This window comes from Acanthaster planci, linkage group LG09, assembly GCF_054643075.1.
Source record: "Acanthaster planci isolate LZ-2023a linkage group LG09, COTS_SCS, whole genome shotgun sequence".
NCBI classification, from domain to species: Eukaryota; Metazoa; Echinodermata; class Asteroidea; order Valvatida; family Acanthasteridae; genus Acanthaster; species Acanthaster planci.
Window position 1 is genome coordinate 6,244,832 of NC_141785.1, and position 15,851 is coordinate 6,260,682.

A 15,851-nucleotide genomic window follows, 5' to 3' on the forward strand; every position below is an offset into this window, starting at 1 on the left:
ACATGTGTGTATTAATTTGTTTTGTCGAATGAGAATTTGTGTTCATATCCCCACGAAAACATGTCTTGCAGTTTTGTTAGTGAGACGGTATATTTTCTCTGTGAACTTATCAGTGGATCAGACCAAACATGTTTTTACAATCAAATGAAGAAATGAATAAATTATAAGTTCCAGGGTTGCTTGTGTAATACTACCAGGTAATATCCATGCCATGGAGCCTGAATTCAGAAGGGTTTGGATTCCAAATACAAGCTGAAATAAATGCCTACCATACAAACAATTCTGACTTGGAATTGGTGTCAGCGGCCAAGCATCAATTATGAGAATTTGTTGGCTTCCAATATGAAATAGAATTTTACATGGTTCTTACACCCTAATTGTCACAAAGCACTCTAGGGTTTGGAGGAATTTGCAAGACTGAGAAAAGTACCACAAGGGTCAAGCCGCTATAACTTTACACTGGGCATGATTCCCATAAGTTTAGGTACATTGTACAGACATGTACAGGGAAAATTGTCCTGTTGGTTGTCTGTACAGGTTTGGAGAATTTGGAACAGTTCCTAACAGAAACACCCAATGAGATGGAAATGTTTCCAACGGTTAACAGCACGCACAAATCTAGAAAAAAAAAGTAAACTGAATGACAAGCAGTGGAAATGAGTTGCTTGGATGACAGTGAAAGGGCTTGAACATGTATGGACTATAGGTACCGGTACATGTGCAAGATTTCTCCTGAATGAGTAAAAGTAGGAACACAACGATAGCACATATACAGTATACCTACCCTGATAAACATCCACTACAGAAAGGTGCACATGATGGGGTAAGTGCATTACTGGGGTGAGGCTATGTGCAAACAAGATGATTTGCACTTGAAACTGATCTTGCCGGTGACCCTTTTAGAAAGTGGCATTTGTACCGGTGGTGATCTTATAATATTATCAAAATTTATTACTGGTTTGAACTAAACAACCCTTAACACCCTTAGAATGAGCCTGGTGTACGTGCAATACAGCATGAATGCACATCATTTGTGCACATGTTTGCATGCATGCTGGTTGTTAGAAAAGGGCAGAAAGATGGCATTGGTTATTTTTGAAACCTTCAACTGACCCCCAAAAGGCATTAAACATACACGGCACTGGCATGCCATGCTTTATTTCATTTCTAATAACCATTTTACCCAAATTTTCACAATTTTAATTCATATACATGTATACTCTATATTTTTGTCAAGAACATTTATGGGTATCACAACTGAATTATTTTAAAGACCACTTCTATGAAATTTACCACATTTTAACCATGAGATTCTGATGTTAAATACCAAAACAGACAGAGTAGTCCACTATGTAAACAGGTACAGGTTGGAAAAACAGTCGCATTCCTCATACCAACTCGTAATTTTAATCATGTTATAGGCACTTTGGAGAACGTAACAATACAACACAATACAAGAGAAGTCACTACACTGGAATGGAACGCAAAAGGAAGGGGCACACTCTGAATCAAAGTTCACAGCAAATCCCAAATTGCGAAAAAAAAAAACCATCCACGCTGACCTGAATCCCATAGGATAAACAGCTTTTGACAGGTGGACCCAAGCTGCTTTTGCAAAAGGTCTTTTCAAAGCAGTTGCTGGAGCATTCTAATGAAAAACCACAGGCTTCAACTACCTGAAAAGTCACTCATTTTTTTGACAATGGACCATCCTGAGTCTCTGAAGGTCAAATAAAGTGTACAAGAATAACTTTGGGTTTTTTCCTTCTTTCCTGGTTCCAAGACCACATGGGGAAATGTTTTTTCTCCATCTCTAGTTAGGGTGTTGATGCTAATCCAGCCATGCACATAAAACATGAGGTCAAAAGTGTAGTGCATGTTCTATTGGAGACTTTTCTTAGGGGAATTCCGTGGCATGTAAGTTGAGAATTCCAACGTGAAAATGGAGATTCAATCGGTGAAGGGTGCAAATGTACAAACAATAATGGGTGACAAAACTATGCTTACTCTACATGTAATTGTACATTCTGTTCAGTGACACACTCCAACTTCTATGTCAATTTAACAGTTAACACAGGCTACACATGACCAGTCTGTTCTACTGGTAAGCAGCTAGCCTGTCTAGCCTGAGGAGTAACCTGACAAAATTCATTTTGTGGATCAGTTTCTTGGTGAGCTTTTATTTTATTGGACAATAATTCATTCAGGCTTGTGTTAATGTGACTTTCCAGATCTGCTCTATGCCTTAACCTAAATGACAGCGGAGGCCATACTAGAACTTGCTCAATTTTACAAATCGATTCACAAAATAAATAAAAAAGGAAATTTGTCGGGCACAAAACTCACCTTAGACCACTTTGGGTTGAGTTCTCTGGCCTTAGCAGCATCGTGTAATGCTTTCTCATATTGCTTCAGTTTCATATGTGCTGCTGACCGATTGCTGTACAGAATATGATTGGCTGGATCCAAGACCAACGCTTCTGTGTAGAGACGAATCGCTCGCTCAAAGTCCGAGTTCTGGCATGCTTCATTGCTGAGTCGAACCTTCTCTTGGAAGAGCTGACGCTTGTCTTCCAGGGGCATTGCATCTCCTGTTGTGGCACTAGTGGGATTGGAACCCACCGGTAGGGTGGTGGATTCTTTACTTCTGGTGGCCTGTCCACTGAAGTAGGAATCTTTCACAGGGGGCTTCTGTGTGAAGAGAAGACAAATAAATTTACTGCATTAACTACATGTATATGTACTGGTACACAGACACAAGCCAAAGTGTTTGCTTCATATTTTTCTTTTCACTGTCAGAGCATTTACTTGAGCTTCTGTCTTTGCCCAAAAAAGTTTCCTGCATGTAAGTCAACAGTTCAAAGTACATGTACAATGGTGCATGTACTGTATATTGTAAGATTCAACCTCTTGAATTATGTAGGCCTACATGTACTGGTACCACTCTTTGTTAACCCCCCCCTTCAAAGATCATGCAAGTTTAACTTTCCCTCAAAACCTCAGTGCCAATTTGGATGCATTCCACACACAATACCACAGAGACCAGCAGACTCAAATCCAGTGATGCATAGACACACAGCGTAAAAACGAGTATGTCGTAACAGGAATAAAATAGAATACGACGTTTTTAATTTCAAACTTCTCCGTGACATCAAGTTGGCCCTTTTCACCTGAACAGAGGGTCACCAAACCACGACTGCTCCTATGAAAGGTGAACAAACCCCAAGGCAATACATTCTTTCACCCCAGTGTCTGCAAATAGTACAATAACCACAATTTTCAATTTTTTTTGGTTTCGCATTCTGCATGTACGCAGGTTTTATTCCCTCCCCCCCAACAGCAGTTATTAAAGCTTATGTTTTGTTGAACAAATAAAAAAAAAAGCTTTCAAAGGCTTTGGCCTGACTTTTTGAATAATTTGGTAATTTCAAGAAAACTACTAAAGACAACTTTTCAGTGTGAATCAAACAATGGTTTTACAAGGCACCTGAAAACTTTCAATCAGTATTTTAACTAGGTTTAAACTGCTGATATAATTGGGTAGTATGTATTGATTTTTCTATTTTGCTTTCAATCCATACTGTATCAAGCACTTTGAGATACTCAGTATGGAAAGCGGTTTTTAAACAAACATTTTTATTATTCTTCTTATAAACAGTGCTCTGGTGGGATTTAAAGTTCTTGATACATTTGGCCACGGAGTTAAAAATAGGTACCCGGTATTGTCCCATTTTACTGGTTTCTTGTTGGTCTACCAGCCTTCATTAACCTATTTTCATACCAAAGAATCCTTGCTCACAAAGTAAATGTCGGTCAGAACCTCATAGCAGAATGGCAGTCCTTGCTATTGGAATTATTCAGTACTGCCGTACCAGTAGGAACACAGCAGTTACATTTCTGGTTTCAAAGCAGTCAAATATCTTTTATCCTGTTTGACAATGACGCCTCGACTTTCCATGGAATTGTCCTTGCATTGCCTTTTAGTTTCCTGAATCACGCACTTAGAAAATAAATGCGAGTACATGTACATGTACAGTATGCTGCCTGTAGCTTTGTGCTGTTTACATTGTACACCAACGCTTAACCACTACCTTTGTAGTTTGTGCTACAGTACATTATAAAAGTTCTGCATGGCAGCCATTTTTCGGTAAGAGCTTTTGTTCTACAGGGATATACATGAGCAGACCTTTTTTACTATCCCTATGAACCAAAAGCAGTTCCCAGGAATATGGCTGCCATGCAGAACCTCTACATCCAGTAACTTTTCTGCCAAACTTAGCCTTGTCTCAGCCAAACTTAATATGGTCTGGAGGCAGCTTTGCCAAAGTAGCTCAGCATTCTGTTTGCCAACATGACAAACCCCTGGAACATTCAAGTACCCCCCCCCACTACTGATAAGCTTAACCATACTCCCTCACTTGTCACCACTAGGCTTCTGACCCTCCCTGTATTCATGTAAATGAATCGGCCTTGTCAATAAAGGTTTTGTCCTGGTTTTCAATAGGACCTGTTTGGGTGCAGACACTTAACTGTCACTCTTATGTAAGGGGCTGAAAGGAGGACTAAAAACTGTTTCAATGGGAGGATGGGGGGTGTGCTCTTTCAGGAATACTTGAGGTTTATGGCTTAAAAAGAAGGCAATGACATGAGCAGGCTAACAGTAAAAACATGAGATGGATAGAATGATTAAGGACGCAATGCTAATATCCCACATGCCTGTCAATGTAGGAAACATGCCAACTCTTGTAAGTCTTCTTCTTTATTTTACCAAAATACCAACTTATCTCTTTAATACAGGCAGGAAACTTAAAGATGCAAAGCGCACTAAGAAAATGTTTATTGATTGATACTTAATTTAACTCAGCTGAGCTGGACAATAACAAATGGTGGGCCATTTCTGTGGGTGTTTGTGGAGGTGGGGGGTGAGGTTCACATCCAGTGTTTTTCAATAGGAAAAAATAGGAGTATTTGATAGGAAAACTATTCAAATCCACTTGCTTTCAAATTCACTTTATCATCCTATTTGAAGTATTTATATTGTTATTGTGGAGTACAGCAGATTTGTAAAAAGAAATAACTCAGGGCTCAACTTGATTTATTGTAAATTTTTTTACGTTATAGTGCATTCTCTGTTTTAATGTTCATTCCTTTTTCTTCTTTTTTCAGTCTTTTTAAAATTTTCCTTTTTCATTTTTTTTCTTTCTTTCAATCAAGGCCTATGATTTTATATTTCCAATTTTTTTAATATGTAAATCAAACCACAATTCGACGACTTAAACTGGTTGCGAGAGTTTGGTTATAAATAAATAAAAATAAAAAAATTCACACGGGATAAAATTTGCTTCATCTGAGCAAAGAAAAGACATTTTCTTTTGAAAAAAAGCTACTAGGCTGGGCAGGATTCTTGTTACCTTCTGTTGGATTCAAGAACTTATCGGATTTTTCTGTTGCCAGGGTCTGTTGGTTTTCTTTTGCAGACAGTGCCTTCTACAACTGGTTATTTTGAGCCTTGGAAATTTAAACAGAATTTCTAGAAAGAAAAGATTTTGGGGGCTTGGTGAAATAAAAAACAATACACCTGTACAACAGGTGAATCACAGAACCCCACAGATGTACTGTAAGGACCAACACAGTTGATGACCTCAAGCCAAACCATGAGCTGTAAAAAGCAGTCTTCAAACAAATCCCACCACCAAGAAGCTGATTCAGGAATTTCATCTGACGATAAATTTGTCATTCCCGCATGACTAACCAACAGAAAAATCTCCCTGGATAACCTTGAACCTCTTGTCGAATGGGGGCCACTGACCGGGTTATGTCCTAGTGGGAGGATAGCAATATGGAATCTTTTGGTTATTAACCTCTGACTGGTGCTCCACCTTCAGACATGATGAAAATTGAAGCCGTCATAGCGGAATCATCTTTGTCAAATCTTCTTTAGTTCATATGAGCAACTATGGATGGAATTCCTCAACAAGAATGCTCCAGGAAGTAGTATGGTTTTACTCTAAGCTTAAATGACATGCCTCAAGAAGCCAGACCAATGCCCATTATCACAACAAAGTACTTCCCTGGAAAAACCAATCTTTGCTATAAGAATTGAGAAAACTTTTGTAGTCATTCGAACGAATTCAAACCCATACACATTTCATGATCATACTACATGTAGCTCATTCTACACTAATGGAGACACATGTCACAAAGCAAATTATCACCAAGACCAATTTTTTGGAATGTTTGAGTAATTTGGAGCAGATTACCAATGTCAGCTGCTTGGGAAGTATAAACAGAAAGTCCTCATGGGACTGAGGATCAGAGGTAGCTGTGCTGCCAGCCAGAAATGCTACCCCTCTGTGCTTTTCAAGTTTCCACTTCAGTGGAATAATTCAGACTAATCTCTAGGGGAGTAGGGGCACCCTAAGTACATGGTGTCAGTTAGAAACCTACACGTATGTTGTAAACAGTGCTGGTTCTTGTGACCAGAGTGCTGTAAACTCTTTTGTGACAGGACTCAGAACTTCTTTCAACTTATTTCTTCGACTGATGTATCTACATGTTCCATAATTTTACACAGGCTCTGAGCCTGAACTTGACTTTAAAACAGACTCAATAACTGCTATTTTGTGTAGGATTTTCTTGTACATGTACACTGTACTTAACACATATCGACATGTAAGTTATACATGTACATTGTACACTTATACAGTACATGTGTATTCAACATTGTACTGTACATGGCTAATCTTCATTAAACAGGACAATTTTATTGTCTGTCATGATAATGAACTCAGTGCGTGTACTTAAATATGGTCCTCTGGTGTCACATCTCTTAAAAATCTGCCAAGATTGAAATTCTTAAATCAAACTGCATGTAAGACTAGACTGCTAAAGAGGTCATGCCTACCACATTGAAATTGTCAATGGGCTGTGCCGGTGCACATGGTTCAATAAATCCACTGGATCTGTACAGTTGAAAGACATCTGGGTGGACACTGAAAAAACTACAGTACTGCATGTGTCAGATTTCTGAACACAAATGATCCATCACTGGGAGATATCAGGCACAAATGGTTGGGAATGGGCACACTGCATACCTATTCTGTATGGAGTGCAAGTACGCTAGGCAGAAAAACGTGACAATGAACATACCACAGGGCTTAGTGATGTGTAAATGCTGGTCAACAACAATGTATTATTTCACTTGCTGGATTGGGTCTGACTGGGAAGGGCATCACATACCATATGACTACATGTCTACCTACCAGAACATATGTCCCCAGGCCATGCAACCACAATTTGCACACAACCAACAGGTATACATAAATGTGCATGTACATGTAGGTGGTAAGTTGTAGTATACATGTACATGTAGCATTGGTATGGCTGTAGGCCCACATTTTTCAGTGTTCCTGGCTTCCTGCTGTGTCCCCTACACCCAGCTTGATAAATTTATGAGGTGAGATGTGACATGTCTGGAGCTGAGGAGAAAACAAAGGCTGTGGAGGGCTGCTGGAGAGGAGACTAGTACTTAAGTAGGGGAAACAAGCAAAAATTGTATTTCTAAAACAAGACTGGTTTATGAAAATGCGCTGAAAATTTACAACTGCATGTCACTTATACCATGATTAAACAATTTATCACTAGCAACTCACTGGCTTATTTCTTTTATTCTGGTTTTGGATTACTTTTGAAAGTTTTATATTGTGGGGTGTGATTTAAAGCTTTTAAGATTTTTTCCAACATTATCTTGTAATACTTATGTTGGCGAGTAGAAAGTGTAAAATAATGACTTCATGTACATTTCAATGTGGCAAATATCGTCCTCAATTTTCCATGAAAATACGTCTTACCAGCTGTGATCTACGATCACAGAGCTGGTTTGGACCTACATGTACATCTATGTTGCATCTGTCACATTATAATGTGACAGCAATCTTTCGTCACTTAAAAAGTTGACCCAATCAAAATACAGTCCTCCCTGTCAGCAAAGTGAGAGAAGAAAAAGGGTTGGAACCCTGTCAATTCAGTGGCTGGATTGCTGGATGTTTTATCAGCTTATGCAATGAGGAAGCTGTGAAAACACTCATTGGCCAGAGCACTTCAAGGGCAAAAACAACAGTGCCACTAACGCAGGAGAGCAACAGGACTGAATAGGTACAGAGTACAGATATACTTGCATGGAAACTAAACTGGGTTGAAGGACCCATCACCTGTCAAAAAGAGAGCCAAAAATGTAGCTCAACAATTTGTAATACACAAATTACACAATTCAAATAGGCTCAGGTGCGATTTGTGTTAAACATTAACTGTGGTGTCACAGGCATTTGGAGTGTATATAGGTTGTGTGGTGAAGCAGCCATATCAACATTGAAGTATGTATCTTACAAGCAAAAAAATACACAAATGCAAATATTTGACACCATTGTCAACTCACAGCCAATCCTGCTGGCAACAAAGTTTCTTTTTTACACAATGTTTCTTACATTTTTGTCCTCTTCTATGTGTTCCCACTCGATACACATGTAATAAGTTATTAATATGGAATTAAAGTTAATTATATCAAGGACAAAATGGGAATGAGAATGATCCCTAACATGTACATAAAACATTAACTGATACTAAAATTCTTTGAACTTTTGAACATAATCATTCAGTAATCTCAATAGGTTAAGCACCTGTGGTTGCTATGAAATGATTATAACAGGTTGCTCAGGAAATTTTCTTCTTCTACATTTGAACAATGTGTTCCATAGTTCACAGCTTTAATTCACACTCAAAAGGCACATGTACATGTACATTACGTACATAAGTACAACGTAACTGAATATAATTACCCTGAATCTAAAATATATATAAATCTATTTTGCAGAATTCTGATGAATTTAGGATGGTAGAACCAACTGAGCTACTGTTACCGGTACTTAACATGCACCCTGTCACATTCGCTGCACACTGTGATTTTTTTTTACAAGTACACAGCAAATTACACTTCTAAATACATTTGTACAAACAATCCACCAATGGAGGATTTTATGGGAAATCAGCTTTCCTTTGCAAGACTTGGCATCATTATTTGGCAAACAAAAATGTTTGGCTTGTACCAGTGTCACTTTTCACACAAAAGACATAATCCATGGAAGGGATCTTTTACCCTGTCCACAGACTACTTACCAGTAATTGTAGCAAATACAGCGCTCTACCCTTGAGATAATGGAGGGACCAGTGTCAACAATCTTGATCCACATTACACACCCAAGCTGTCAGGTGAACTACATGTACACTGTACATGTACTTTACAACATTACAATTCCTCAGTTAATGGATGAATCATAACCATTCATGCTGAAGTTGAAGCAGCCTCCTGTGCTCATTCAAGAGACCAGGTTGGTGTGGACACAGACTGGGTCGAAATGCCAACAGTAGACTTGAGAGGAAACTATCCAACATGTTTGCAACACTGACCACATGTGAACTGGCATTGAGGGCATTCATACTGTGATCAGAGGTGGCAGACAATGTTATGACTGGATGGCTGTTTTAATGAGGGATGTTTATTGCTCCATCTGGTGTTCATGATTGACTGGCCTTCAAACAATCTCAAGAAATTGTGAAAAAGCGAGGAAGAACCTGCTCAAATGATCAGAGAGAAATGACACAAATGACACCCAGAGCATGGGAACATTAACCTGACAAAAATGGTACGAAGATGCCCCGAGAATAAACACCAAAATTTTAGGTGTACAAAGTATGACTTGCAAGTGCTGTTTTCAGTCAAGAATTGCTGTACAGTATTGGAACAAACCTCATAAAGCAGCATTCACATCCCAGAGCTATCGGTATCATGATATCAGTCATGATATCAGCACTGCTACCAGCAGAGGTCATGACATGAAATGAGAGAAGTCACATATTCACCATTCAAAACACTCTTACCATTCCCTTCAAATTTAAACAAACTTGACAAGTGGGAAATATGAAACTTACTCACTACCGACAAGCAAAATACATTGTAGCTGCACAGCAGAGGATACATGTACTCACTCGCTGTAGACTGATCCAAAGAAATGGATGTGTATTCGTTACACTGACACTACACTAGCCTGTAGATGGGTAACAGAATAGAAGTTACAGAGGAATGTACATGTACCGTATGTTGTCAATCTTGGTTTGGTTTTATTTTCAGTGTCATTGGCATTATCCATGGAGGAAGGAACTCATGCATGGGTTATCTGAGCAACGTTTCCTTCATACCGGTATGCACATGAGTGAAATCTAATGACCATGATCTCAAATTAATCAAGATGGCTCAACTCCCCTCCCCCATTCCAAGATGTCTCTGCCTGTCAAACTATGACATGTTATTAATCACAGCTAACAAGTGTCCTTATCACAGACTACAGGTGGAATGCAGGTGTTTCATTATGAAGCACTGTGGTCAAGGATGGACATGAGAAAAACTTGTACATGTAAGCTGTTGATTAATTGCCTTGATTTGAATCTGCCTAGGGGCCACTCCAAAATCTGACAAAAAAATCATCAGGTTCTGTTTGCTTGAGCAAGGTGCTGGATTTCTAACTTGCTTTCTACAAGATAGCATTTTATGCTCATGACCATGATCTGAAATGGGCCATAGGATATTCTGCCCCTGTGGATTTTCTCTTTGCACTCCAACTTGGATCACAGACCATTCAGGTCAACTATTGGTCACTTTGGCCTAGTATTTAGGATATATTTCATGCAACTTTAAGCTACCATGGAAACTTATTAAGTGGTCAACAAATAATTGCTGGTGAAACTTGGCCTCCATAGTAAGCAGACATTTTTGTTTTCCAGCTGAATAGACAGTAATTGAAAACACCTGAGGAGTACAATTCTCTCACCCTATGCAAAGATGGCTAACCTCTTGGAACTTTTGTGACAGCTTTGCTATTTTCACGCTTGGAAGAGGCTCTGAGGGCATGCAAGTTGTTCTTTGTGTGTCTGTATGGACTATAGGTCAGGACAGTAATTGGTGTGGTAGAGAGCCAGACTTGAAAAGCAATGGGAGGGGAATATTGTGAGCGTGCACTTCTCCATTGGTTCATCTGTCATTATGGTTACAATTCTCATAAAAGTTAATTTTTGTAGGTCGGTGCCGACTGGCACGGAAGTACCAGTACGGTGTACAAATTCCTTTTCTATATAACACACAACTACATGTAGCTGGGTTGAAAATGCTTTGATGACATCACAACAGAAAAAGGAATGAAAAGGAATGAATTTGAAAGGTGGAGCACTGGTTAAGTATGCACAGTACAAGTGTATGCAAGGGCATAAGTACATGTACCTTACAGTATGGATGGTAAAACCAAAAAATTGGAATTCTTTCACTTTCAGTATTGTGTCTTCCAGGATAATAGGACTGCCACTATTTAATATACACATGCAAAGAAAATTTTCAAAGTTCAAAAGGTTCTTTGACTTTTATATCTCTTTTTTTCAAAGAATTTTTTTCAAATCTTAGATCCAGTGTGTCTTTTCAAAACCAACAAATAATTTAAATGTAGATATTTACCCTACTGGTATTTTAGTACATGTAGTTCACCAGTCAGACTTAACCCTATTAGTGTCGAAGTATTTCAGAAACTGACCAAGGTTGTCTGCCAACAGCAATGTCCAATCCCCTCTGAAGTTCCTTTCATTTGTAAAATATTGACACAACAAAAACTGGTACCGCCGTGCCTGGGTCGAAGCCGGATTATTCACCCCACAGACAGAAAGCTGCTTGGGCCAAACAAAAGGTCCCAACGGTTGCTGCCAAGACAAAATATCACTCTAAACCATCCTATTATCCCTGAACTGAAAACCTTGTGGTCAAACACAATGACAACGGCTAGGAAATAAATACAGCTAATGCTTAACAGGCTGAGAGCCTTTTGTGCAGGGACAGGGTGAAAAAAGGGACAGGGTTTAAAAGGGAATTTGGAAATGTGAAGGAATGTTTGGGGTTGAAACAAGGATATTTGGGGGATTTGGAAGTTCTTGTTGGGGGTAAAGGGCGGTTTAATCAATGGGCATGGGGATCTGATTGATTTTTTTTAATTTCAAGCAAGTACATGTAAGAGTACAAGGAGCTTCCATGTGAGCCTGTTCAACATGTACATGTATGGAAAGGTCTGGAAAAAGAGAGGTTTTTATCCTTCATAGGAGGGAAAGCTTTGCAAGGCTTCTGCATCTGTTGCTTTTACGTAACACAATAACCATCACAAACACTGACATGTGCATTAAATGATTCCGAAAGTCCAAACATAACCCCGTCATGAGTTAGTCAAGCATCTGTGACAAATTACTCAATGGCTTTTCAGTGTACCAGGATCCAGACCCAAAGCCATAAAAATGATACTGTATCTCAGTCTTACATGTATATAGGCTCACTGTACTGCGATCGCCCAGTACAAGTGTATAAAACGAGAGGTCTGTACTGGATGCCTCGATGAGATTACCCCTCCTCCCATCCCCCCCAAACAAAAATTCAGGACTTCAGAGAATGTCAAAAGGATAACATCTGAGTGGACGTGAATTTTAGAGTGATTCACAAAAGAGGGAATTAAAATTAAACCAAAACAATTGATTAAAATGTACAGGCCTAAAGCACGACCACACGCATACTTCTCTAAATTTTGCTGTGGCTCGTAAGATTCTCTATATCCAGCACCAGGCCAGATCTACCATACCAATTACAGATGCCAATGGTATTTTGGTACTTTATTTTGAATCCTGCTGAAGGCATCCATACATTCATTCTAGAGGGTTCTCATATTTTTCTGACCTCTGAGGAAGGTTCACATGGTCAGGAGAAAAAGTGGATAAAACATTTCTTGCTTTCCTGGCAAATTTCTTCAGATTATCTTTTTTTCTTTGGTGGGAAATTCCAGACAGGGTCGGTGGCACAAAAACATCTTTTTTCTTTCCTCAGTCAGAGCCCCAAAAGAGAGTCAGCCAAAAACCAAAACCATAGAATTAACTATGTACACTCCCTAAAAGATACACGTAAATGATGACAGAGACACTCTTGTTTGTGTTTAAGTGATTTGTGTCTCAGAAGAAAGAAAAACACCGAGTACCGGCATGACTGGTGTCAAGGATCTGGAAAGCACTGCAATACGCTGTATGACACATACATACTCTAGATTCATGTCTGTTGCAACAACTAATACAAGTTGTCAAATATCTGGCTGTGGAGTTAAACCTGCACATGCACTAGAAAACAAATGTTACTTGTTCTGACCATAACCTTCGACCAGTTTTCTGTCAGTTGTCACTTTGGTGGATGTGAACAAAAGTTGCCTTGCCTAGGCCTTCCAACCTCCATGGTTCAACTGAGTAAAAATCTTGAATTTTCGTTTTAGTAAAAATGTTTTCCTCCCAACTGCACATTCAGTCTTGAATTTGTGTCAAGGTTCTTATCACAAATTATTGGATACTGTGATAACCCCATATTTTATTACACGGCCTTAGGCCTACTCTTTTGAAGCTAGTTAACTACCTTCAAAATTTTTTCCAGACAAGTCGGCTAAATCAATTTTGCGTAATTTTTTGCAGCGAATTTTACCAATAAAAACAATTAGGCCTAGACCTAATTTGCAGAACAAACACTGGAACAAATTTTCAACATTTTGAAATCAAATAAATAAGGACAGAGCCGGTATCAATAAGTGCGGTTTTAGCACGATACCATTCCAACGACAGCAGATAACACCAGTAAACGATAACACGCACCACAATACAGCGTGCTGTGTACACAACACGCTACCAACCGCCACCACACGCATTGACGGCCTATGCAGTTGTCAAGTCAAAATTTGCCCTCGACTTCTTGACAAATTCGGCCACCAAACCTACCTTATCCTTCCCCTTGCCAACCGACTTCTCCATGGTACTTCTTCCAGCAGAGTACCACTCCTAGTTTTCTCTTTCAGCATCCGCATGCAGGCACCACATTGATAGTAAATCCGCAGAAATTGCGCCGTATAATCCGCCTGAAATGCGTCAAACCCGCCGCCATTTTGCTCACAGAATGGAACAGCCGGTTTTGGTAGCGCAACCTTCCCCCCTCCGGAACCGAAAACTTTTTACGCTTTCAAACCCTTTCTTGGTGAAATTTTCGATTGCAAATATGTATCATACCCCTGTTTCTTGAAAAATCTGCACAGTTGTGCGTAATATCACAAATTTGCATTCCTTCAAGCAATCTTTAAATGCACAGATAACCATTAACTGAAAGTAGCTATTGGTATTCCGGTAGAAGTGACTACCGAAGCGTTGTGTCAAGTGAAAGCGTCTGCCGTGTTGAATGCAACACCTGTACACAAAGGTGTTGAATGCGGGCTACAAGGGGCGCTATTCCCAAAATCCGCTATTCCAGCCAGATAGGCCCTGACCCATGCAAACAAGAATGAAAAGTTAGTAAACAACTGCATAACTTTATCTCATCACTAGATCGAACAGTCAAGTGTCATTTGGGATTTTTTCCCCAAAGATTTGTGCAATAACCAATGAAAACAAACGGTTGGAAACTATAACCAATCAGCTGTGCAGAAAATCAGAAAGTATCAAAACGGGCGTCATTTTAATGCTCAGCAGAACGGGAAAAGAGGGAAAAATACATGAAAAACAGACCCCCCCCGAAAAATAAAAAAAATCATCCAAAGAAATGTTTTTCAAGACAAGTCATACAAAATATAAAAAAATTCTCATCTTTTTAAGTGTATTTTTATTAGATTTTATTGTATTTTAACATATTTTTATTTTATTACATATTAGACTTTGATGGAGGTTAACCTTTTTAGCTTGACATGACCTACAAGATCATGGCAAGTGTGTCAAAATCTGCAGTAATTCTACACCCATACAAATTGCCATTTGTGTTTTTATGCTTCATCAGTTAGGGTTGGGGGAAGACTGAACAGAACAACATTCAATAACATGGATCCATCCAGTTCTTCATTACTGTGTTTCGCATTGCAAATATTGTGGCGCTGCGCCCCTCCGACGAAGGCGAGGGCACCCTCCTCCTCGAGGCGCGCTGCGTCGGACGGCACGCGGCAAGGGCTAGGGACGAGTCCGTTGGGACCGAAGTATACTGTCCCCCAAAAAGTTGGTCTTCGTCGAGATGATGGCTAATCTGATTGGTCGAAACTTAATGACGTAACCCAGACAGACATGACTTGAAATAAACTTCGCCTGGACCCCTGACTTATATACAGCAATTAACAAGCGTCTGGTTTATTCATCAACACACGTACACTCAACCAATACACCAGTAGAGGGCGCTATTGACGGGGAGACTGCGTGATTATACGTGACCGGACTTCGCCCAGAGCAGCGAACACCACAATTAATTGTGGGCATCCAGTGTCGAATCAGGGACTTTCAGCAAGTCTACGGGGCTTATTGTCAGGGCTGCGCTACACGCAATTCACATCACGAGATAGCAATCCGCCCTTGCATCGACCGCAAGGTCCTATCAGGAACTATACCCGCACCACCAATCAGCCCCTCAACCTACCGAGCGAGCCCCTCAACGGCACACGCACCACTGGGACTCAGGCACAGTCGAGTCACACTAGGCTAGGTACTAGGTGACTTTAACCCTTGCACAGGATTCTCGACCCTTAACTCAGGATCAGACCTTGATCAGGACGACTAGGCGCGGCCTAGCCTAGCCTACGCGCGCCTTTAGCTTTTCGCGCTGCTCTGACCACGCCCATGCTCGCGCTCACGTGACTAAGCAGTGACTTCCACTGCCCTATCGCACAACGCACAAGGCGGAGCCTATGCGCCGCGCTTGCTTAACACACAGCTATGAGCGC

General features: G+C 39.9%; 1 protein-coding gene across 2 annotated transcripts in view; it reads right to left on the reverse strand.

Annotated features, from left to right (window-relative positions):
* ttc28 (tetratricopeptide repeat domain 28) overlaps window positions 1-14,073 on the reverse strand; it is a 66,422-nt gene extending 52,349 nt beyond the window's left edge. The window contains exons 1-2 of one of the 2 annotated variants that reach the window (XM_087140832.1): window positions 13,882-14,073; window positions 2,347-2,688 (exon numbers count right to left, since the gene is read on the reverse strand). In XM_087140832.1, coding sequence (XP_086996958.1) covers window positions 2,347-2,688; window positions 13,882-13,914 — 375 coding nt within the window. In that variant the 5' untranslated portion in view covers window positions 13,915-14,073. Of the gene's footprint in view, window positions 1-2,346; window positions 2,692-13,881 lie in introns of both variants that reach the window. The other variant, XM_022230514.2, reaches the window with a different exon arrangement.
* Between the last annotated feature and the right edge of the window lie 1,778 nt (window positions 14,074-15,851).